Raw genomic sequence first — 23,948 nt, 5'->3', positions numbered from 1 at the left:
TTTTGTATTAAATAAATATATCATTTTTTTTCTATATATAAAAATTATTTATTTTGGTAGTAAAGTACATAGTATTTTTAAATAAGTAATTTATTCGACCAATAAAAAACTATTTAATTCAAAGCAAACTTATTTGTGTACACGTAGACTAAGTTATTTCTAACTACAAAAATGCTGTTTGTACTTTTTTTTTTTTACAGCAATTTTCACACTTCCTTACAAAGTTGGGGTCCACGATTACACAGTAACTTATTTCTAACTACAAAAATGCTGTTTGTACATCATTTTTTTACAGCAATTTTCACACTTCCTCACAAAGTTGAGGTCCACGATTATTTTAATCGTGGACCCCAACCACTTGCATGTGTGTGTGCTGTGAAAAAAGGTGTAAAAAATGATGTACTTGTAGAATTGTTCTTCTAACTATTAGTCAAACTTTACCATCATGTATAATCTATAATATATTAAATTATCACATCATGGGATAATCATTTTTGGATGATTTTAACCCTCATACTATTCATTTTTTTCGATATGTAATAAATACTATATAATTATTGTCATTTATGAAATTTATGTTATTAATTTTCAATTAATTAAATTCACATTAACCTAAATTCAATAAATTTTCACTTGATGAATCTTGAATTACATGAATTTATAGTTATTACAGACAAATTTATTCATATTCATATATCTAGAAATTTTAATGGGTATTTAAATTTATGAATTAACAATTAATTTTTTTATGTATCAAATATAATATAAATAATTGATCATTTATAGTATTCATCATTACAAAAAATTTGAATAATAAAATTGAGTTTTTATAGTAAAATTTAAGTACAATTTTCTCTTAAATTTCTATATTAAATTTTATTTTCTTTAATTCGTTCAAGATTCATCAAATCCGTCAACAAATAGGTACAAAATATTACTTTTACATCACTTATAAAGTATTTTAGAATAACGTGCAATGCACGTTCAACTTTGACTAGTGAGATTAAATGTGGCACCCAATAAAGTGGCTGTCAATTTATGCGTTGAATTGTAGCCTAAAATTGGAGAGTATTTTGGGCGCTAATCATGTAAATTATTGAATTTTATATATACTAGTTAGGGTCGCACATGTATTGCACATTTTTCTAAAATATTTTAGAAGTGCTGTAAAAATAATATTTTATACCAATTTGTTTCAAGGATTTGATGAGTCACGAACAAACTAAAGAAAATAAAATCTAGGATAAAAATTTAAGAGAAAAAAATTGTATTCTCAAAACGCAACTTTTATGATTCAAGTTTTTTTGTGATGATGATGAAATGTTATAAATGAGCAACCTTACCTTTTATACTACATTTGATACATGAGAATTAATTTATAATATATGAATTTAAACATTCATTAAAATTTTTAGATACGTGAATAGAAATAAATTCATCTATAATAACTCTAAATTCATGTAGATCAAGATTGATCAAGTAAAAATTCATTTAGTCTATATTAATGTGAATGTTAAGTAATTGAAAATTAATAACGTGAAATTCATACATAACAAGAATTTTGTATTATTTTATGGCATATTGAAAAGCGAAAAGTAAAGTATTATTGAAATGATTGAATTATAGTAGGATTAAAATCGTCCCAAAATAATTCTCACTTGATATGATATTTAATATATTGTCATAGATATATATTTATGGGTTATGCTAAATGTATATTGTGGTATCTATAAGGGTATTTATAATGTACAAGTGACATAATATCATTGGAGAGTTGAAAAGTAGTTTTTTCAACCCTCCAATCATAAAATTACATACCATAATGTACATGTAGAATTATTCTATATTTATAAAAGCAAATTTTTAAAATCATTTAAAACATCTTTTAATTGGTCTTTAAGAAACATAAATCGAAAATTATCAAGAAATATTACAAATTTTGTTGCAACAAAGCGTCCAACATGTTAGGTGAGAATAATAATGTCAACTTATACGCATGTTCTTTGTTGAGCACCCTTTTCATATTGCTCTTGCAAGCACAATCTACTGCATTTGGATGGCAAAAAATAGGAAGATTTTTGAAGACCTTAAACCATAGGACGATAGCATAATGAGACGGATCAAAACACATGTATAAAATCATGCTTTCTTTGTATCCAATGTTTTAATTAATTTTAAGTCTCTAGCATTGGTTTACTAGTTGTTGCGTTTGTGCACCTTTTTATTTTGCTTGTTCGGATATGTTTGGTAGTAGTTTACTACAGCAAGAAATTGTTGAATCTGCTGTTTCGTCAAATTTTCGCTAGGAAATTTGAGATGCTCCTGAGCAATGTGTGGCGAAAGTGAATAACAACCATTTTTGATATGCATTCCAAGAAAATGATCTATCAGGGAGATTTGTAATCCTAAAAGTCAGGCCCTTTATTTGTATGCCTCAAATCTGACTGTTTGTTGTGTGAGTTAGAGTACCTGAGTTACACTAATTTCTGTTGATGCAATTAGAAGCGACACAACAATCCAACTCTTAAAAATGGTTCAAGGCTGTTGATTTTAGAAGAATAACTTATTCTTTTACACAATTCATAAACGTGTGTTACATATGTATACACATAGCGAGGATGTTTCTCATAAGAAAACAATCCTATCAAAATAAGAAATCATTCTAAACTTATGCACCTACCATATATAAATGTGTTGTATATGTAAAGACTAAATTTATATCTAAACTGATGCATAATTTCATAACACTCCCTTCAAGTTGGAGCATAGATATCAATCATGCCCAACTTGTTACAAATATAATTTACTCGAGTTCCGGCTAAGGCTATAGTGAACACATCAGCTAATTGATCTCCTATCTTGACATGCTTAGTCGAAATCAATCCTTATTGTAGTTTTTCACGAACAAAGTGACAATCTGCCTCTATATGCTTTGTTCTCTCATGAAATACTGGATTAGTGGCATTGTGAATAGCTGCTTGATTATCACACCACAAGTTCATAGAGTGAGACGTATCAATGTCAATTTCTCCAAGTAAGTGATGCAGCCACATAAGTTTACAAGTCACCTGTGTTATAGACGGATATTTAGATTCTGCACTTGATTGAGCCACAACACTCCGTTTCTTACTTTTTCAAGAGACTAGATCACCTACAACGAAAACACAATACCCTAAAGTAGAGCGCCTATCCATGAGAGAACCTGCCCAGTCAGCATCTAAAAAACCCTCAACCCTACAATGACCCCGGTCTCTTTAAAGAAGTCCACGTCCTGGAGCTCCTTTGAGATACCTTATATGAGTTACGGCATCCCAATGTGAAGTTCTAGGAGATGACATAAACTGACTAACAACACTTACGGAAAACACAATATCTGGCCAAGTAATTGTAAGATAGTTTAACTTTCCCACTACCCTTCTGTACTTGTTTGCATCGATAAACACATTTCCATCTTCTGCTCCGAGTTTCATATTTGGTATCATAGGGGCATCACTAGGTTTTGCTTCAGCTAAACTCGTCTCATCCAATAGGTCCAGAACATATTTCCTTTGAGATAGGAAAATTCCTTTGCCACTTCGAGATATCTCTATCCCTAGGAAATATTTCAAAGGACCTAGCTCCTTTGTTTGAAATTTTGTGCCTAGGAAAGCCTTTAACATACTTATGTCACTGCTATCACTACCAGTAATCACAATATCATTAACATATACAACTAGCAAATTACACTCAACTGTAGACTGTTTAAAGAATATTGAGTGATCATATGCACTTCTTTTCAAGTCATATTCAATCACCAACCTCACTAAATTTTCCAAACCAGGCACGGAGTGATTGTTTAAATTTTCCAAACTAGGCACAGAGTGATTGTTTCAGACCATATAATGACTTTTGTAGTTTGCATACCTTCCCTAACTCCCCTTGAGCAACAAACCCTGGTGGTTGCTCCATGTAATCTTCTTCATACAAATCTCCATGGAAAAATGTATTTTTAACATCCAGTTTCACACATCCAGCTGGTGAAGCGCCAATGATAGGTAGCAGTAAGAGAAATGAACAATCGCAACAGGAGAGAAAGTCTCAGAATAATCCACACCATAAGTTTGAGCATACTCCTTAGCAACCAAACGAGCCTTCAATCGAGCAACAAATCCATCAGGATTCATCTTGATTGTAAACACCCATTTGCACCCAATTGCCCTTTTATTGAGTGGTAAAGGAACCAATTTCCATGTGTCATTATGTTCTAGTGCCAACATTTCATCTTACATGGCTGCTCGCCAGCCACGATGGGATAAAGTCTCAGAGATATATTTTGGTGTGGACGGATGCTCTAAGAAAACAATGAAAGACTTGGAAGATGGGGATAATGCATGGTAAGAAACAAAAGAAGAGACTAGATAAGTACATGATCGTTTACTTTTACGGAGAGCAATGGGAAGATCAAGAGTAGAATCAAGAGGGGGTGACGAATCCTGAGGTGAAGTAGTCGACAGAGGAGGCAAGTTATGGCTAGTATCAGGTGTCACCGAAAATTGCTGCACACGATGAGTGTAAACACTTTGAATAAGAGGGCGAGAAGACACATGTAACACAGGTGTCGTCACAGTGTAAATAAAAAAGTCATCCCCAGAGTCAATAGAAGATGGATTAGAGGACACAGTAGTACTAGAAAAGGATGTGGACTCGAAAAGGTGACATCAATAGACACTAAGTATCGTTCTAAGGAGGGAGAAAAATATCGATAACCCTTTTGATGTCAAGAATAACCCAAAAATATACACTTAAGGGATCTAAGATCAAGTTTGGAAATTTGATGTCTCATATCTTGAACAAAGTAAGTGCACCCAAATATTTTAGGAGCAAGAGAGAAGAGAGTCTAAGAGGGAAATAGAATGGAATAAGAGATTTTTCCATCTAAGATAGATGAAGGCATGCGATTGATTAAGTAACACACAGTGGAGAATGCATCTATCCAAAATTCTTTTGAAACTTTCATATAAAAAAAGAGAGCTCATGTAACTTCCAATAAATGGCGATTCTTCCGTTCTGCCACTCCATTTTGTTGGCAAGTAACAATACATGAAGATTAATGAATAATGTTGTTTTGTGAAAGAAAGGAATTAAATGTCGATGAGAAATACTCATTGGCATTATCACTTCTTAAGATACGTATAGATTTGTCAAATTGAGTTTTAATCTCAGCATAAAAGGCACAAAAAATTGAAAATAGTTTAGAACGATTTTTCATAAGATATAACCAAATAATACGAGAATGATCATCCACTAAAGTAACAAAATAGCGAAACCAGACTTAGATAAAATAGAACAACGACCCCAAATATCTGAATGTATTAAATTAAAAGGAGACACAACATGTTTATTCATTCTAGTAGAATATGACACTCTATGATGTTTTGCTAATTGACACGACTCACAATTTAATTGAGACACTTTACAAAGACTATGACATAATTGCTTCAAAACAGGGAGGAAAGGATGACCGAAGCGACAATGGAGCTGTGGAAGAGAAGAAGTACTAGTGCATGCAATCGATCTTGGCACCTGTGTAGGGGAAGAATCTAGCACATATAAGCCATTGAATTCACGCTTCCACCAATGATCTGCTTCGTCCCAAGATCCTAGAAAACACAATGGTAAGGAAAGAAAAGAACACTACAATTAAGGAATTTAGTAATTTGACTCACAGATAAAAGATTGAAAAGAAACTTAGATAAACATAAAACAGATGACATTGGTAAAGAGTTTGTTGGATATGCAGTCTCACATCCAACAACAGGAGTTGTAGACCCATTAGCTAAAGTGACACATGGTATATTGGAAGAGTATTTAAGTGATAAAAGTATACCTGTATCCTTAATCATATGATCTGTGGCACCGGAATCAATGACCCAATTATGGGATGCGGTAGAAAGATACGTTATAGAATTACCTGTGTTGGCTAAAGTGGAAGTGGAAGTGGTATGTGTGAGAGGTTGTTGAGAGGCGTAAAATTGTGTAAAGCGAGCATATTCATCTACTAAAATTATAATTTGAGGCTGAGTAGAAGGTACAGGTAAAAGACCATCCTGAGTGGCAACATTTGCAAACTTTCTCATAGGGTTCCGCTGGTTTACCGTTGAATTTCCAACAGTTCCTTCTAATATATCCTTAGTCTCCACAATAATAACAACCACGAGAACTACCGCTAGAAATTTTATCTCGACTATCTCCTCTTCCTCCTTTATTATTATAATTGTTATTTAACTTTGAATTTGTGCCAATCAGAGCTACCGTCTCATTTGGTCCTACCTTGCTCCTTGTCATTGTCCTTACATACCCGAAGGAGATGAGCATATATATCACTCAATGAAGGTAGTGCCTCACTGGTAAGTAACTGAATACGAGCTACCTCATACTCAGGACCCAATCCTACAAGAAAACATTGAACCACGATCTGCTCTTCTTGTTCTTGCATCTTCTTCACATCATTAGTAATAGGAACCATGGCTCACTTTTCTTTAAATGCTTGTTTTACTTCAGTATAATATTGAAACATATTTTGCCCCTTTTGTTCAGCCCGGTAAATTTTCAGCATTAGTTCATGAACATGTGACACATCATGTTTACTAGCATACATAAACTCTAGATAGTCCCACAGTTCTTTCACAGTATCACAATGATTAATAACATCATCAACTGTCGGGTCAAGGGTATTTTGAATCTGATTAAAGAGTTTATCATCCTCCATCAACCATTTTTTTCGAATACCCGGATTAGTATTAGAATGCAGAGGTAGGACATCAGTCAAATGGTCGCCCAAATCTAAACTTGACATATATCTACAGACAATTCTCTTCCATTGAACACAATTTCTACTACCCATTAACTTTCTTTCCGTGATTTTTGCAAATGGGGATACTGTGATTTCATTCACCATTTTTTAATCACCTTCCGCCATTGATTATCGGAGAATCAAAAGGAACACAAAATAAATTCCAAACCAACTTAATAATAATATCAATCCAACAATAATGCACGTCCAGTAAAACGCAACCCAAACAAAACTACATAAATCAATTCAACCAAATTAAAATGAAACTGACCCATCTCAGCCCAAACAAATAGCAAAAAACCCACAACTCTGTAGCCCAAATCCAAACAGTCCACGCTCACTAAGGGAGAAAAGTCGACGATGAAGCGATCCCAACGATGAAGTAGAGAAGTTGACGAAGCTAGATTCCCCTCCAACACTCACCACACGCAACGGATTACTGGAGATTTTGGGTTGATTACACGTTCGATTTACGTCGGGTTCCAAAGACGTCGCGGAACACTCGGTGCAATCGATTTCTGTCGCTATGCCAATTTTCTCCGCTTTCTGGTCGTCAACCACCAAGAAGTGATTCAAGTTAAGTCTTTGTCTTAATCCTGGAAAATACTTGCCCAAACCTTTTCCTCCACCAAGACCAGTCCCAAGAATTTTTTTTTTTATCAAAAAATCACAAACCCTTATTTCTTGAACTGGGTTCTGATACCATGTTGATTTTGGAAGAAGAACTTATTCCTTTATACAATTCATAAACGTGTGTTACATATATGTACACATATAGAGAGGATGTTTCTCATAAGGAAAAAATCCTATCAAAATAAGAAATCATTCTAAACTTATACACCTACCATATATAAATGTGTTTTATATGTAAAGACTAAATTTAAACCTAAATTGATGCATAATTCCATAACAATGGCTATAGAGGCACAACATGGTATGAAAAAACTCTTAAGTTAAGGTCAAAAAATTCATAGTCCACAATCCACATCCTTTTTTCTTTTTCTTTTTTTAACAATCCAACTCCTCTGTGAAGATATAACACGACATGGCATTGTAAAACTCTCGAGTCAAAGGTCGAGAAATTTGTAGCCCACAACTCACTTCAGTTGTTATATTTTTTTTCAAATATCACGAATATGAACTTTTTATTTTAATTTGATTTTTTCTTTTTCTTTTTGGACCGTGCTGAATCATAATCGCATTTAACTAGATCGAGAATGCAAAATATTGGAACTTGCTAAATCTTACTATATACACAACTAACCATTTTCATGTCAAACTGACAGGTCATTTTAACATGTAAAACTCTTTGAAAAAGAAAAGCTGTAATAGAATAAAGAATCATATAAAATGGATAAACTTTGAAAAATTTGGATAAACTGATAAAGTAAAGAAGGGATTGCTCAAATGTTTCAGTTCCATTTTTCTCATAACTGAAATTTTTTTTTTTTGAAATTTAAGGTGTGTTTGGTTTGCGTATTCATTTTCTATTTTAAGGGACTATTTTAGAATTACAAAAAACGTGTTTGATTTGTCATTTTGAAAAACGATTTCTCAAAACAGAAAACTCGGAAATGCATTTGGTTTAAAATTTTTAAAAATTGTTTTATAACATTTATTCAATTAATTTGATTATTTAGTAAAACATAATATTTTTTATGCTAATATATTATCAGATAATATATATTTTAAATTTAGTGAATTTACTATTTTAAAAGTATTGCTAAGCATCCCATAAAAAAAGGGAAACGGAGTGTTTTAAGCGTTTTAAGCTTTTTGAGTTTTCATTTATAAATTTTTCTTTGTTTTCGAAAATACATTTTCGAAAACGAGTGATCAAACACGTTTTGGATATTTTCGAAAATTAAAAACAGAAAACTATTGGAAAACGGCAAACCAAACGCCCCTTATTTTTTTAAAATTAATTTTAAACCACACAATAATTCGAACAAGTTTTCAAAATTTATTTTCAAATACACATTCTCCAATAAATTTTTTTACACGAAAATCGAAAAATTTCCTTATTTTTTAATCACATATTTTTAAAAAAATCACTATTCAAAAATATATTTTTTTTTCCAAAATGAGGCTCAAACAAGGATTTCTTAAAATAATTTTATAAGTAAATTCAAAATTTTTCCTTATTTTTAAACACTAGTTCTTCGAAAAATTACTATTTTAAAATTTAACTCTCCCAAAAAAATTGTTTAATTTCTAGGAATAGAAGTGAAATGAGTATGTAAACAACAAATGAAGCAAAATCAAAATACAATACCAACAAAAAGTAAAAGCAAAAAGAAGAAGGTCAAAAAAAACAAAAAAAAGTAGAGAGAGAAAGTAGTAAGAACAGACACAACACGAGGTTTGGAACTTCAAGAGAGAGAAAAGTGTCTGCTAAAAAGATCATTTTGACTCTCTCTCTCTCGCCTCTCCCTCTATCCATATCCATGACTGATTCACAATTTTCTTTTCACATCCCTTTGTCATATTATTCTTAATTCAACAAGTCTGCTTTTGACCACATTCAAGAAAATTAATAGTGTTTTCTTGCTTCTTTTTTTTTTTTCGTTTTTATTATTTTAGCATTTTAATTTTATATGTTTCATTGTTTCTTGATTCATTATTATTATTAAATATCTAATCTTTTGTGAGGTTTTGTTAATTTTAATGTTATGAATTCTCGGATATTTCTTGGAGATTTGTATAAGAAGAAAAACTAGTTCTTCAAGATTTGTTGCTATGCCTTGAAAATATTTCGTGGGGTATATTTTTGTTAGGGAAATTAGAAGATTTGATCTTTGTGAATCATGGGAAATTGCTGTGTAACACCTCATGGTTCTTCTGAGAAGAAGAAACGGAAGAATAAACCGAACCCTTTTTCCATAGATTACGGTGCGAATCATGGATCTGGGGGTTCAAACAAGCTTGTTGTGTTGAAAGATCCGACAGGTCATAATATTAATGAAAGGTATGATCTTGGGCGCGAGCTTGGCAGAGGTGAATTTGGGATCACTTATTTGTGTACTGATGTGGAGTCTGGTGAGAAACTCGCCTGCAAATCCATATCCAAGAAGAAGCTGAGGACTGCAGTGGATGTTGAGGATGTGAGGAGGGAGGTTGAGATCATGAAGCATTTGCCTAAGCACCCAAATATCGTGAGCTTGAAGAACACTTACGAGGATGAAAGCGACGTTCATATTGTTATGGAATTGTGCGAAGGTGGTGAATTATTTGATCGGATAGTGGCACGGGGACATTATACGGAAAGGGCAGCTGCATTCATTATGAAGACCATTGTTGAAGTTGTTCAGGTGAAATATTACCCTTTTTTTAATTGACCAGGACTTAAAAATTTAATCTTTTTGTGTCCTTATTGCTTGCTGAATACTTCAGACTAGACGCGATTGTACAGAACAAGCCTTAATATACAATTTTTAAAGCCACTTTCTAAAGCTATCGAAATTGGATGTGGAAATACTATTAACTGTTTCTTATGGTTCAATTAAATAGTTTTTGTTATTTTCTTTTTATGTGCTGTGTAGAATGCGTGTGAATGTTCCTTGGCAGTCTTGTATATCACACGAATGTTTTCTTGGTATGACATAACAGGTGCTGAACATGGATTTCTCATTTGTCTGTCCATCTCCTCTAATAATTCATTTTCGAAAGTTGCTAGTGGAGAAATAGGCTTAAGATACTTACGAATATTGTGAATTTTCTTTGCTAACATCAATTCCTGTTTATTATGATTAATTAAGGTGCAATTGCTGCAAACTATCTTCCCATCAAATACTACTTCAATTATACTTTATTCCCACAAATTCATCAAACTGAGCACACATATACACTGTAATGTACAGTACTCAGCTTATTATGAGAAAATTTAATTGGAAACCATATACTACTTGTATTAGCGCTGTAAACAATTAAGCCTATAAAACAAATTGAGCCTCTATTTTGCCTTCTTTCGTTTGTTTAATTAGCCTCGAACTCCAAATCTATGCTGTAGCCTTTTCTACTCCCATCTTCTGTTTAATCATATAGGTGTAGAATTCTATGTAACAAAAAAAAATTTTGATTCTTTGAATCGATGTACTCTATCTGAACTCTTTGGCTTCCATCAGTATCTATTGTGATTCTCGGTTGTTGGAATCATCTGTTTTACTTTGGCTGCATTGTTGAAATTTCACTTGTTATTTGTTGATATGTTAATTATAGTCCTAGAGTAACCAACAGTTTATTGTGCTTTCATTGTGCAGATGTGCCACGGACATGGAGTGATGCATCGTGATCTCAAACCGGAGAATTTTCTCTTTGCAAATAAGAAAGAAACAGCTCCACTGAAAGCAATTGATTTTGGTCTGTCAATCTTCTTTAAACCTGGTACGGAACATTTTTATCAGAATGTCTTCCGCATTGAGCTCAAATACCATTTGCCTTGTTAACTCGGGTCTATGATCATTAAATTTGGCCTTCAGGTGAGCACTTCAGTGAGATTGTGGGAAGTCCTTACTATATGGCCCCAGAAGTTCTAAAACGCAACTATGGGCCAGAGGTTGATGTGTGGAGTGCTGGAGTTATCCTTTATATTCTGCTTTGTGGAGTTCCACCCTTCTGGGCAGGTTTGTTTCAATAGTTGCTTTCTTTATTTCATTTTTTAAGGTCTAGAGTTGAAGGAGAATATGTTGTCCGAAATTCAGAAAAATAGAGGCACTAGATCTCCTTGAGACCTTCGTTAAAATGTAGAAGTATAATATGACATTAACACAGTAACAGCACCAATTTATTACTTAAACTTCGTAACATGTTGAAAGTGATGTATAAAATTTAGTGGCAAATATTAAGAATGACTAGAATGCAATGCAATTATATACTGGGATAGAATTCATGACAAATGATTAGGTTTCTTGATGATGAAGGAATTCACCACCTTTATTTTAAATAAAGGAATGAGTTCATTGCAGGAATTTGTAAATAAAAAAATGTCGTGCAAGTAGGAGGAGAGTGAACCAATTTTTTTGGAATAACTGTGACTTAAATGAAATTTTTTGTGATTTTTCTTGATTTATCTCTAGTGGTCCAAGTTACTTTCTAGACGGGTTATGGCAGTAGGTTCACCATGTATGAATACTGGCACTAGATGCGAATAGGAACACTGAAAGTTCTTGGAGTATAATTATGCTTAATTTAATGTTTCTTTCTGATCACGTTCACAAAGATGAAATGATATTGGCCCATCATTTATTTTAGTTAATCTTTTTATATGTTGTTCTGATTGTGCAGAAACTGAGCAAGGAGTGGCACAAGCAATTATTCGATCTGTCATTGATTTCAAGAGAGATCCTTGGCCTAAAGTATCCGACAATGCAAAGGACCTTGTAAAGAAAATGCTCGATCCAGATCCCAGCCGTCGTCTCACGGCTCAGCAAGTTCTCGGTAATGTTTGCTTACATCAAATTAAAATGTATGCAATATATGAGGAGAAGAAATCAAGACTAATTTCTCATGAGTTCTCATATTGAAATGCAGAGCATCCGTGGCTTCAAAATGCAAAGAAGGCACCAAATGTCTCATTGGGTGAGACCGTGAAAGCAAGGCTCAAACAGTTTTCTGTGATGAACAAGCTCAAGAAAAGGGCTCTAAGGGTGCTTACAAAGTTTACTTTATTCTCTTTTTATTATAAAATCCTCCCTCCTTTCTCGTCCCTCTACAACCAGAGACCTATGACTTTTAGTCGAACCAAAAAATAAAAAATAAAATAAATAAAATAAAAATAAATAAAAAAAATTCTGAAAGAAAAAAAGAACTGTACTATATTACTATTCCTTTTTTAGATGGTTATTTATTGGAATTTTGCTTGTACAGGTTGTGGCCGAGCACTTGTCCGTGGAAGAAGTGGCTGGGATTAAGGAAGCATTTGATACGATGGACACTGGAAAGAGGGGCCTAATTAATCTTGAAGAACTTAAAATTGGTTTGCGAAAGAATGGTCATCAGATACCTGATGCTGATCTTCAGATTCTCATGGAAGCTGTAACTTTTGCACTCCCCTTCCCTTCATTCATACTTCATTACATTTCTTGTGGCAATAAACTATAAAGTTGTGTCTTGATTTTAGGTTAACCTCAATCCTAGTAAGCGTGTCTTCATGATCATATTGAGTTTAGCTGTAATTCTGCTGTGCGTCCACATTGCATTTTTGCTTTGAACTGTTGCATCTTATTTTAACATTAGCCCATACTTAGCTGTACAGGAGGTTCTCAGATTTTTGTGATCTATGAACACCCACACACACACACACACACACAAAAGGTCACCTAGTCGATGAGGATAAGGCTTCTCTACTAGTGTGGTATAAGATAAGGTTTAGCTGAGTTGAGTTGAATGTGCTTGTAATTTGTATTTATTACAAAGTCTACATCTAATATTACAGGCTGATGTTGATGGAGATGGAGCTTTGAATTATGGGGAGTTTGTTGCTGTTTAGGTTAACCTCAATCCTAGTAAGCGTGTCTTCATGATCATATTGAGTTTAGCTGTAATTCTGCTGTGCGTCCACATTGCATTTTTGCTTTGAACTGTTGCATCTTATTTTAACATTAGCCCATACTTAGCTGTACAGGAGGTTCTCAGATTTTTGTGATCTATGAACACCCACACACACACACACACACACAAAAGGTCACCTAGTCGATGAGGATAAGGCTTCTCTACTAGTGTGGTATAAGATAAGGTTTAGCTGAGTTGAGTTGAATGTGCTTGTAATTTGTATTTATTACAAAGTCTACATCTAATATTACAGGCTGATGTTGATGGAGATGGAGCTTTGAATTATGGGGAGTTTGTTGCTGTTTATGTGCATATTAGAAAGATGGCCAATGACGAGCACCTACATAAAGCTTTTTCATTTTTTGATCGAAATAAGAGTGGATATATAGAGATTGAAGAACTCCGGCACGCTCTGAGTGATGAAGATGATGCCAATAGCGAGGAAGTTATCAATGCTATCATGCATGATGTTGATACAGATAAGGTCAGTTCCACGCTTGTGTATTTAGCCGAATCACCACATAAACATCGTTAATTTTTATATAGCTGAATCACCATTTAAATTGTTGGTTTTCTGTTCAGTGTAAACGATTTTTATTCATCTTCTTTCATTGATGTGCAGGATGGACGCATAAGCTACGAAGAATTTTCTGCAATGATGAAGGCTGGTACTGATTGGAGAAAAGCGTCCAGACAATACTCACGCGAACGATTCAATAGTATTAGCTTGAAGTTGATGACGGATGCCTCTCTGAAGTTAACAAACGAAGGTCGATGAACGAGGGGAAAAAAGCAGATTCGAGAGGCACATTGCGAATTTATTTTATTTTTTCTAATTTTCTGTTGAGTTTATGAATTTACTGTTTCGTTCTTTCTAAGTCATTTTTGTTCTAGTTTTCTTTCCTTTTTTATTACATGATAGGATTTTAGGTATGATACGTTTCTACATGGCTAGACATGCATAATATTTAACATAGAGAATTGGCGATTTAAAGTGTTTTACTTGTGTAAATTGTTGTTCGATTTTAATGAATTGGACTTTCTTTCTTAAAAAGGTTTAATCCCAACCTTGAGGGCTTTCATCGTCCCGCCCCTAAAGATTTGTGAGGCAGGTAAATCGCGGGATGTGCTCCAACAATACAGTGAACAAAAGTTATATGTACACTGCGCCTACAAGGAGTCCAATTCCATGTCTCAGGAATCGAACCTCCACATTGCGACTGTTAGTAAGGCGAGAAATAATTTCACTTATGTCCTTTGTACCACTGGATTATGCCCTGGGGGCAACTTTGTAAGGGAGACACTTTTGGTCGACCATGCCAAACAAGTCAGCAGAGTCCTCATTTTCTCTCAATAACGCGAGACACTTATAATTTTACATATATATCTAAATAAAATCTTGATCATATCATTTACTTTGTTCTTTCAAAATTTGGATTTGGTAACGATACGAGCTCTTACCTTCGTCCTTATATAAAAACTAAGTCCACATTTATGTAGTGTGTCCTCGTCAACCTCCAAAAAATGGAGTCTACGAAAGCCATTAATCGTAAAAATGATCAAGAACTCCAACCATGCAAAACTGTTTTTGTCGATTCTCTACCTGTTCGTCCCTTTCGAGGTCGAACTCATTTTCTTGAAGAAGAAGGCCTTGAACGAGCAAATCCCGTTATACAGGATGCCAATCTTTACCAGCATGATCCCTGGAATTTAACAGGTTTGGTTCATCTGTTCAAGGGTTTGCGTTTTCTGTTACCTTTGGGTTAATATTCTAATGTTATGACAGGTCGGGATGCATAGTAAAATTGATAATTTTTCATACGTCTTTCTTAAATCTATCTAGTTGTCTAGTCGAATATATCAATATGCATAGTTGTTGAACTGTATTTTCCACTTTTTGTGAATTTTCATACACGGAGCTATACTCGAATACCAGGGAAAAATAAATGGTACTTTTTCACCCCGAGAGACCCTGAGTGTCGAAATGGCAAGCAACCAAATCGAGTAGCTGGGACTGGTTGTTTCCCTACATGAAGATAACATGTTTTATTTTAATTAACTGTCAATTTTGATAGATTATTTTCTCAATTTAGACATGCTCTGATTGACGCATAGGATATTTAGCATTAAACATGACTAGATAACATAATAAACAAAATTATTGTTGAATGCTATCAAATCCTTCTTGGAGAAGACAGAATTTCAATATTGTTGGTCGACCATTCGAAACAGATTTCAATATTTTTGCGCACCTCTTCATCTCTTCTTTTCGACTCCATTGGATTCCGATATTGAGATAGCTATAGTTCTTGGGCACTTTCATTAACTTATTTTGGTTTCTTATTCGATCTAATCAAACAAACCGAATATGCCATCAAAGATTGAAACGAGAATATGCCTTCGAATTCTCAATGTCTTTTAACGGGGATCGTTTTGGATCCACGAGTCCGGTGTTGCACGCTTGTGGCTTTCGTCTTCCATTCCCAAAGAGTTCCTCTTTGCTGCCTTTGATAGCACGACGAGTTTCCTTCAAGCGAAGAAGCTTCTCCTTTACAAGCTGTTTTCCCAAAGAAATAGCCGGCAAATTTTTGGTCGGCATTATTTCGAGGCTTTCTTCTTCATTCAGCTCTTCATCAGCATTCTTCCATTTCCGCACTTTATCGACAATATTATAGTCTTCCTCCAAACGTGAGCTCGATTCATGTTTTTCCTTTTCAAGTTGTTTGCGTAAGGAAACTGGACATAAATCTGGAACTGAGCCTACCTTCTTGTTTTGATCTGAGTTCAGCTCTGTTTTCGACTTTTGAAGCACCCCTTTAAGTGAAGATAACTCGACTTGCAGTCCATTAGCCTTATTTTCGAAACCAAGAGCTTTCTTTCTCCATTCTTTCACCTATGAAAAAGGGACCATTTCATTACCACCAAAAGTTATCGGAAGAAAGAATAGCAGATGATTCAAAAGTCTCCTTCATATGGAAGGAGAGAAATTTTTGTTTAAAAGTAGCTTAAAAGCTACTTTTTTCAAAAGTACGTCTCTGCAATGCAATGAGAGAACATAAATAACAACCTAACCACAGAGTTTACAGCATCAGTAATAGATATTTAATTAGAGCTCACCCTGTCGATATAAAATCGAGGAACTCTTACCGCACGTCTTAGGGACTGAATTTCGCGATCTAAATCAAGAGCATGATTTTCCCAGAAATCGCGGGATTCTTGCAGTTCGTTCATTTCGCCCCTCACCCGTCCCAGCATTAGCTGCATTTGAGACCACTGCTCGTTCTCGACTTTCACCTGCTCTACAATCCTACGGATAATGGCCTTGCATCGTCCCGAGCATTTGTTTTCCTCTAGCGACACTGGTTCCTGTCGATACAACATTTTTTTCGCCAAATTATAAACGAATAAAGAAGCTATTTTCGACAATAAACCGCAATGGATAACAATAGAAGACTCAGAAACTTTGCCTGATACGATTGTCGGGCGGAAAAGGTAGATGGTTCAATAAACCGATCAATACGCTTGGAAGTAGAAACAGAACCGGGAACCGAACTGATGGCTCTACTAGAAAGCAATGGACCAAAATCTTCCTCGACTCTATCTAACATGCCCTTTGACAATCCCTCCATTTTTCCTCTCAACGTATCCACCTGCAGAACCTTTTCTATTCAGGCATGTTCATAGCTCAAAATCTCTCATTTTCTTCGAGAAAAAATAAAATTTATACCACAGACACCACTGATAGACTAAATATTGATATATTCTTATTTAAGGGCATGTTTAGTACATAGTACCATCAAATCCGAGCTAAACTTGATAGGAAACAACACAAAAAGAACAATATACCATGAGAAAGCCTAAATTAACATGTGAAGAATGATTTCCAATAAAAAAATTGGAAAGGGAGATATAATTCTTACACCAATAGCTTTATTCTTGCTTCTATAATCAGAAACAGAGTTCTCTTTATCAAGATTTCGACTGGTATTAATCCTCAAATTCATGTGCAACTCGTCTAATTTCTCTGCTAAATCTTCAATCTCTTCTTCCAACACTGCATTATCATTCTTGCCTTCAGAAATCTTCTTTTTCCCCTGTAAACATACAAAACGATAGAATAAGAGCACGTGCTTAATGAAAGTTACTTTTTCTGGAAAGTAAGTTACTTTCTTGTAGTAAAAAGAGTAACTTTGAAATCACAAGCGTTCTCAGTTAATCAAACACGTCGTGATAGTCTCTAAGCATCAATGATACATAAACCCATAAATAACACTTATTTTCAAGAAGTCTAAAACCCATAAAACTTGGGAATCAACTGCTCGTTTGAGCCTTTTAAAATAGAATGCTAGAAAAAACTCAAACGAGCAGTCGACTCCCATGTTTCGTCTTTCTAAACAAGCCACCATCTTGCAGGTAAAAATATAAACTCACAGAAATAAGGGTATGAACAGCTGATTGAAGAGTCCTCTCCATCTTAACTTTATTCTTCTCCAATTTCTTCAAAGCAAATTCTCTTTCTGTTCTTAAGAAACTACACTCATCCATCAATAATTCAGCTTGAAATCTCCAGCTTCCCTCTTCAATCTCACCACCTCCATTTTCTTCTACTTTATTGAAGAGGTGGCGGGCGGTGGAGTTGGATTGTTTCCGGCGGGTTCTGCGGCTGCGGAGTGGTGGCGCCATATTGGTTCTTCTTAACATTGTAGCCGTTGTTGTCTCAGCGATAGATATATGTAGTAGAAATTAAGGAAAGGAGCCAAATTATAGTACAAAAGATGGCAGAATTCACAGGGTACGAGGTGTTGTGTTGTAAGTGACTTTAATTGAGCTTCACTTTGAATTTATGATTCTTCATTAATTAAATCATGTCGTGGGTGTTGTGTTCTACTAGTCTACACCGTGCCGTTTAAGCTGTGTGCTGTATGTTCGGTTCTTTCACAATTTCCAAACACAAAATTTAAGGTTTTTAATCTGTTTGACTTGAACCTTAATTTAAATTTTCGGCAAAACTCATGATCGACTTTTTGGTTGAATAAAGTTAAGTATACAAATATGGTCGACAACATCAGTTGACAACTATGTACGGTCAAAATTCCAAGCTTGTGATGTAAAAAATAGTTTTTTAAAATGGATGAATATGATGATGTCAAATAGAATGTTGTCAACCAATATTGTACTTTACAACAAAAGTTGAAGACCTTCTATGCAATTTTCCCAAACTTTTCCATGCTTCAATAGGTATACGTTGATTTATTATTCTAAATGATAACTAAAGAATTTTGTCACGATCCGCAATCTAATATAGTTTTATTGATTCCAATGTACCGAACGCAAATACACAATTTTGTTTCGATACTCTCACTAACCATATCACCTACCATTTGAATAGCTAGCAAAAACATATCATCTACCATTTGAATAGCTTGCAACTCGGAACCACACTCCCAAAAAAATAAGACCGTTATTCTAATAAGTGGTAACCTCATTTTAGGAACAATTTGATTCTATATTCAAATTTTTAATCCTTGATGGAGAAGTTATTAATTATTATTGAGTGAATCAAGATACAAGAAATGACCTGAATTTCTTATAAAAAAAAAATGGTGATTTAACTATGGAATATCAATTAATCATTGTGGGATCATTATTTATTTTAAAGTTCTACTTAATTAAGTACTTTTTAATTAGGGATGGCAAAATTCTCCGTTCAACTCCGTCCTTGCTCGTAGCCCCTAGCCTCGAATGGTAAATGATACAAGGACGGGGATCTTGGTCACACCCCAAATTTCTCATTTCTCAAACTTGCCTCGAATTGCATTTTTTGTTTTTGTTTTTTACATTAAAGTTATTTAAAAAAAAACAGTTATATTATTAAAAAATTAATAAGTTAATTAATTAAAACGAGGTGGGAAATGGGGGATGTTTTAATTAGGGAAAATTGCAGCAGCAGTCCCTAATTTTTTCTTTTTTTGTAGATCTACCATAACCTTCATTTTGTGTCAACGAAGGTTTCTAACCTTTCATAAATATGTACCTGAAGTCCATCTGGACAGAAACAGTCCAAAACACTGTTAGTTGTCCTGAAAAATTCTTTGAACTATCTATTACCGTGACGATTTAATTGAATGTTGATACATTTCTTAAAGGTGTTTTGGACGATTTTATTGGATGTTAATTCTTTAATTTTTCCAGTCAACTAACGGTGTTTTAGACGATTTCCGTTCAGATGGACCTCAGGTGTATATTTATGAAAGATTAGGAATCTCTGTTGGCACAAAATGAAGATTAGAATAAAATTCGCAAAAAAATGAAAATGTTAGGGATCACTTTTGCAATTTTCCCTTTTAATTATGTCACACGTCCCAAAAATTCTCAACATCGCGAGAATGATAATGACTGTCCCCACCCCTGCCTACCATGTTGTCATCCCTATGCTACATTCTAATGTGACACCTCATTGCAATTTTAAATCTCAACTCGATATTATTTGAACCCTTATATGAAAACATTAAGTGTTCATCCAATTGTCGAGATAGTGGGTCTGACTATTTTGGTGCCGCATGGTTCGACTCTTATTGACACGTCTGTGTAGAAGAGAGTAACTATTTAGATCTAATGGCTCGTCCGACATTTATGTACTAAAAATTTAAAAATTAAAATAAGTAGTTGGAGATTTAGCCACAATAATATGATTTCAAAGTCAAAGCATATTTTACAATAATAATAAGTGGAAATTACAACAATTTAGTTGCTTTTTTGTCGTATTCAGGTTACTATATATATGTCGCTGCATTTTATACTCCCAACTACTATTGGAAACTAGCTAGTGACATGTTGTGCTTACCCTCTTATTTGGAATAAGTATTTTGGTTAAACTTAATTATTGTTATAGCTAAATAAGTTTTAAAATAAATGTATTTTAAAAGTTATTAACAAGTATCGACTTATTTTGACAATAAAGTGAGAATTATTTATTAAAAAATTAAGTCCTTGTTTCATTTGTATTTTAGGTCCTATTTGTTTCTCATTTTTGTAATAATGAGAATGAAAAATATAGTCGTTATGAACCCCATACAAGAAATATAAATTCAAATTTTGTGGCTTAATGTCATAGATAACGGTTATATTTTTCATTTTAATGGGGGAAATAATGGGAAACAAACAGGGCTTATATAAGTTTGAATTCATTTTTAATTTTCTGTATTTATGATGTATTTTAAAATTACAAAAAAATTGTTTAGTTTGCCATTCTAATAAATTGTTCTCAAAGCAAAAAAATGAAAAAAAAAAAAAAAAGTTTGGCTTGAAATATTTATAAATTTTTGTACTGTATTTTATTCAATGAAATTTAGCCTGCCTCCTTCAAACCTTCCTTCATTTGATACTGACAGCTTTCTTCATGCGTTCAAGGCGTGACACGTCCATTAAAAACCCGAATCAATGAATTGACTAAATTTATGCTAATATATTCACCCTGATTGAGCTTATTTTTTGTTGAGAATGTATTTTAGGATAGTCGATTGATAGAGAATGTGTGATTAAAAAGAAATAATTTTGAATATATGTGTAATATTAATTTATTGATAAATGTGTAAATAAAATATGCATTTTAAAGTTGGCGAAACTCACTGTTGATATACTAAAAGTGCAACCCAAATCAAATAGCCCAAAGAGTGAAGCCCAATTGGGGAATCCAAAGATAAAGGTCCAAACAGGATTATTGATTAATGCGGTAGAAGCCCACGAACACGGTAACATCATCGTCCAAGCTTGCAAGACGCCTAGAATCTGAACGAATGGAGTACCTTACGATCGTCCAGAGCGATAACCCCGTTCTCGCCCAAACCTTCGAATGGCCTAGGATCATAGCAAGCATAAAACATTATGGTTATCCAGAATAGCAGTTGTTGAAGCCGTTATTAAGTGATCTTATAACATTCCACGATTGAAGGAGTCCAGTTGAAAACGGTTGAACGACAAAGAGTAATGGTAACAGTTAGAGACGGCAGTTCCACGACAAATTGGCCACTATAAAGAAAGTGAGTAGTTATACAGCAATCAAGCAGTTTCCAAGCGGTTTGCCACGAAAAAATAATCAAGGGAATATAAAAGGAAGAGAAGATATAGAGAAAGGGACCCCCGAATCAAACACTCTCAAACAAAGTATATGTAATTTCGATTTCTTAGTTTAAACTTAAACATTTCTTTTAGTACTGGTGTGCTTGCACCCTTTGGAGGCATTCTATTTAGTTCCAATTGTAAATCATCGCCAATAAAACACCCCTTCTTGGGACTTTGTCTCAAGAGATCTGTTCCTTACACAATCGTCTGATTCCTTTTTTAATTGTTAGCGACTACCCGCGCGAAATAATTTGGCACGCCCGGTGGGACTTTGGTGTTTGGTGTTACAGATACAAAAGGTGAAACAATATGCCTCACAAACTCAGTAACGAAGCAGCAAGTCAGGGAAGAGTCCAGTCTGTGATCGAGCGATATGAGGAGCAGTAAAGCTCTCCACGAACAGAGGGACAGAGTCAGAGCAGTCACAGTCGTTACGAACCAATGATAGAGTTGAGTCTTCGAACCATGCGTGCATTGCTTGGAGAACTCACACAGAATGTTGTTGAACAGGTAAATCCACGAAATGTTCATAATATGGAAAGATTTACCTAGAATGGGAATGCACATTATGACAATATGGCCAAACAACTGAATACTTTAAATGAAATAATAAATAAATTAGTAGGCCAAATTTGTCAGCTAGTTGCAAATCACTTTCAAACTAGGACAATCGTGGGACATAATTCCCTAGTCCTAAGTCCAAATCAGGGGATAGAACCACCTTTTGGTCCACTTACTTCAAACTAGGGGGATAGCGTAATTCCAAATCAAAATAGTGGTAACGGTACATCTAACTTGGGGAATAACCTAAATATGAGAGACAATGTTCTAAATAATGGACAGAATACCCCACGTGTCAATGATGGAATAAATATTTAGGCTAATGGTAACAATGACCCAAATCATGGCAGCTTTGTTGCCAACCAAGGACCAAACATCAGGTCTCAGGCAAATCAACCGATCAACCAACCCGTAGGAATTCCATATGACCTCAACGTCATGTTGAGAAATCAAATTATGGAAATAGTACATGATCAAATGGCTTTTGGGGATACGTCCTGTCATTAGGCCGACTTACACAAAACCATACCCTGATTGGGTAGATCAATCATATCCATGGCCTAGAGGGTATAAAGTGCCAGAGTTCTCATTATTTACCGGTTTAGGAGAGGTATCTACTCTAGAACACATAAGGCGATTCACACTGCAAAGTGATGAAGTAACCAACTACCATAAAATGAGGTTGTTCCCTAGTTCATTAACAGGAATAGCTTTCTCTTGGTTCATCAATCTGCCAGCGAACTCTGTTCAAACATGGTAACAATTGGATCAATTGTTCTATGCTCAGTTTTATAAGACTGAATTTGAAGTTACTTTGGCCGATTTAGCGAATCTACGTCAAATGCCAAATGAATGGACAGAAGGTTTCCTTCAAAGGTTCAAGACAGCAAGAAGTAAATGTTTTGTACCTTTGCCCGAAAAGGAGTTTTCAAAATCGCTCAAAATTGTCTAAGCTTTGATTTGAAAAAGAAATTCCAAGACATGGAATTTCCTGATCTTTTCCAATTGAGCGCAAACGTGATTAGGTATGAGCGATTAATAAGAGAAGAAGAGCAAATGAAAAATTCTAGCAAGGGGACTTAATATAGAGATCCAAAATTTGATGTTCATACCATTAATGACGAGTATTACGATCAAACTAAAATGTGTTTGGCCGAATTAATCAAAGGAGACACGTATACTTGTCCTATAATGGTTAAGCCTAGATCGTCGGGCAAGGATGAGCCTATAAAAGATGAAAACAAGAAGGCTAGAACGTTCTCGTTCGATGTAACCAAAGCTGACCTTATATTTGATAAACTATATAAGGATAAGCAAATAAAGCTGAGCGATAAACATAAATTGTCAAGCCCTGAACAAATCAAGGGTAAAAAATATTGTAAGTGGCATAATGCATGGTCGCATTTGACTAACAACTATTTGGTTTTTCGCCATGTGTTGCAGGACGCCATTGAATTAGGAAGAATTACGTCCGAGGATAAGAAGAAGATGGCAGTGGACGAAAACCCTTTTCCACAGCCACTTGGGGTGAACATGGTGACGGCTGGTTTCAAAAACAAGTTGCCAAAATTCATGTTGGTTATAGATGACGGAGAAGAGGACCCTGGGCCTCACCCCAGTGTCTTTGAACGTATCAAAGGGAAGGAGCTTGAAAAGGATGAAGATATCCTGTGTGCAAGATGTAAAAAGAGAAATGAGTGCAAATACAGAGAAACTAGGGATATGGCAGCATCACCATCGCCCTAGTTTTTTCCCAAACGCTCAGCCTGGTAGAGGGCGAGGTACATCATTCTATAGGAGACCACCTTTCGAGAGGCAGTTCAAGTCAATAAATAATGGGAAAACATTCAGACCACAACCTCGCCAACCAAATGTATGGCATTTG

General features: G+C 34.6%; 1 protein-coding gene and 1 pseudogene across 1 annotated transcript; one reads left to right on the top strand and one right to left on the bottom strand.

Moving 5' to 3' along the window:
- Positions 1 to 9,187: 9,187 nt before the first annotated feature.
- On the top strand, positions 9,188 to 14,414 carry LOC111403487 (calcium-dependent protein kinase 8-like). The gene is made up of 8 exons (XM_023032012.1): positions 9,188 to 10,143; positions 11,092 to 11,215; positions 11,311 to 11,454; positions 12,116 to 12,268; positions 12,362 to 12,477; positions 12,698 to 12,865; positions 13,635 to 13,865; positions 14,004 to 14,414. Exons 1-8 carry the CDS (start codon positions 9,640 to 9,642, stop codon positions 14,157 to 14,159), a joined length of 1,596 nt encoding a protein of 531 aa, XP_022887780.1. The 5' UTR covers positions 9,188 to 9,639; the 3' UTR covers positions 14,160 to 14,414.
- A 1,111-nt stretch (positions 14,415 to 15,525) lies between these two features.
- On the bottom strand, positions 15,526 to 18,098 carry LOC111404905 (annotated as a pseudogene).
- Positions 18,099 to 23,948: the final 5,850 nt, after the last annotated feature.

Source organism: Olea europaea, chromosome 11 (genome assembly GCF_002742605.1).
Source record: "Olea europaea var. sylvestris chromosome 11, O_europaea_v1, whole genome shotgun sequence".
NCBI lineage: Eukaryota > Viridiplantae > Streptophyta > Magnoliopsida > Lamiales > Oleaceae > Olea > Olea europaea.
The sequence above is the reverse complement of the archived record's forward strand: the minus strand, read 5'-3'. Positions and strand labels throughout refer to the sequence as shown.

Excerpts from the sequence above, each read along its gene's own strand:
- LOC111403487 (XM_023032012.1), top strand. The coding sequence starts at position 9,640 with ATGGGAAATTGCTGTGTAACACCTCATGGTTCTTCTGAGAAGAAGAAA. Across the intron at positions 10,144-11,091 it reads CCATTGTTGAAGTTGTTCAG|ATGTGCCACGGACATGGAGT; the intron begins GTGAAATATTAC and ends TTCATTGTGCAG. Across the intron at positions 12,866-13,634 it reads TTCAGATTCTCATGGAAGCT|GCTGATGTTGATGGAGATGG; the intron begins GTAACTTTTGCA and ends CTAATATTACAG.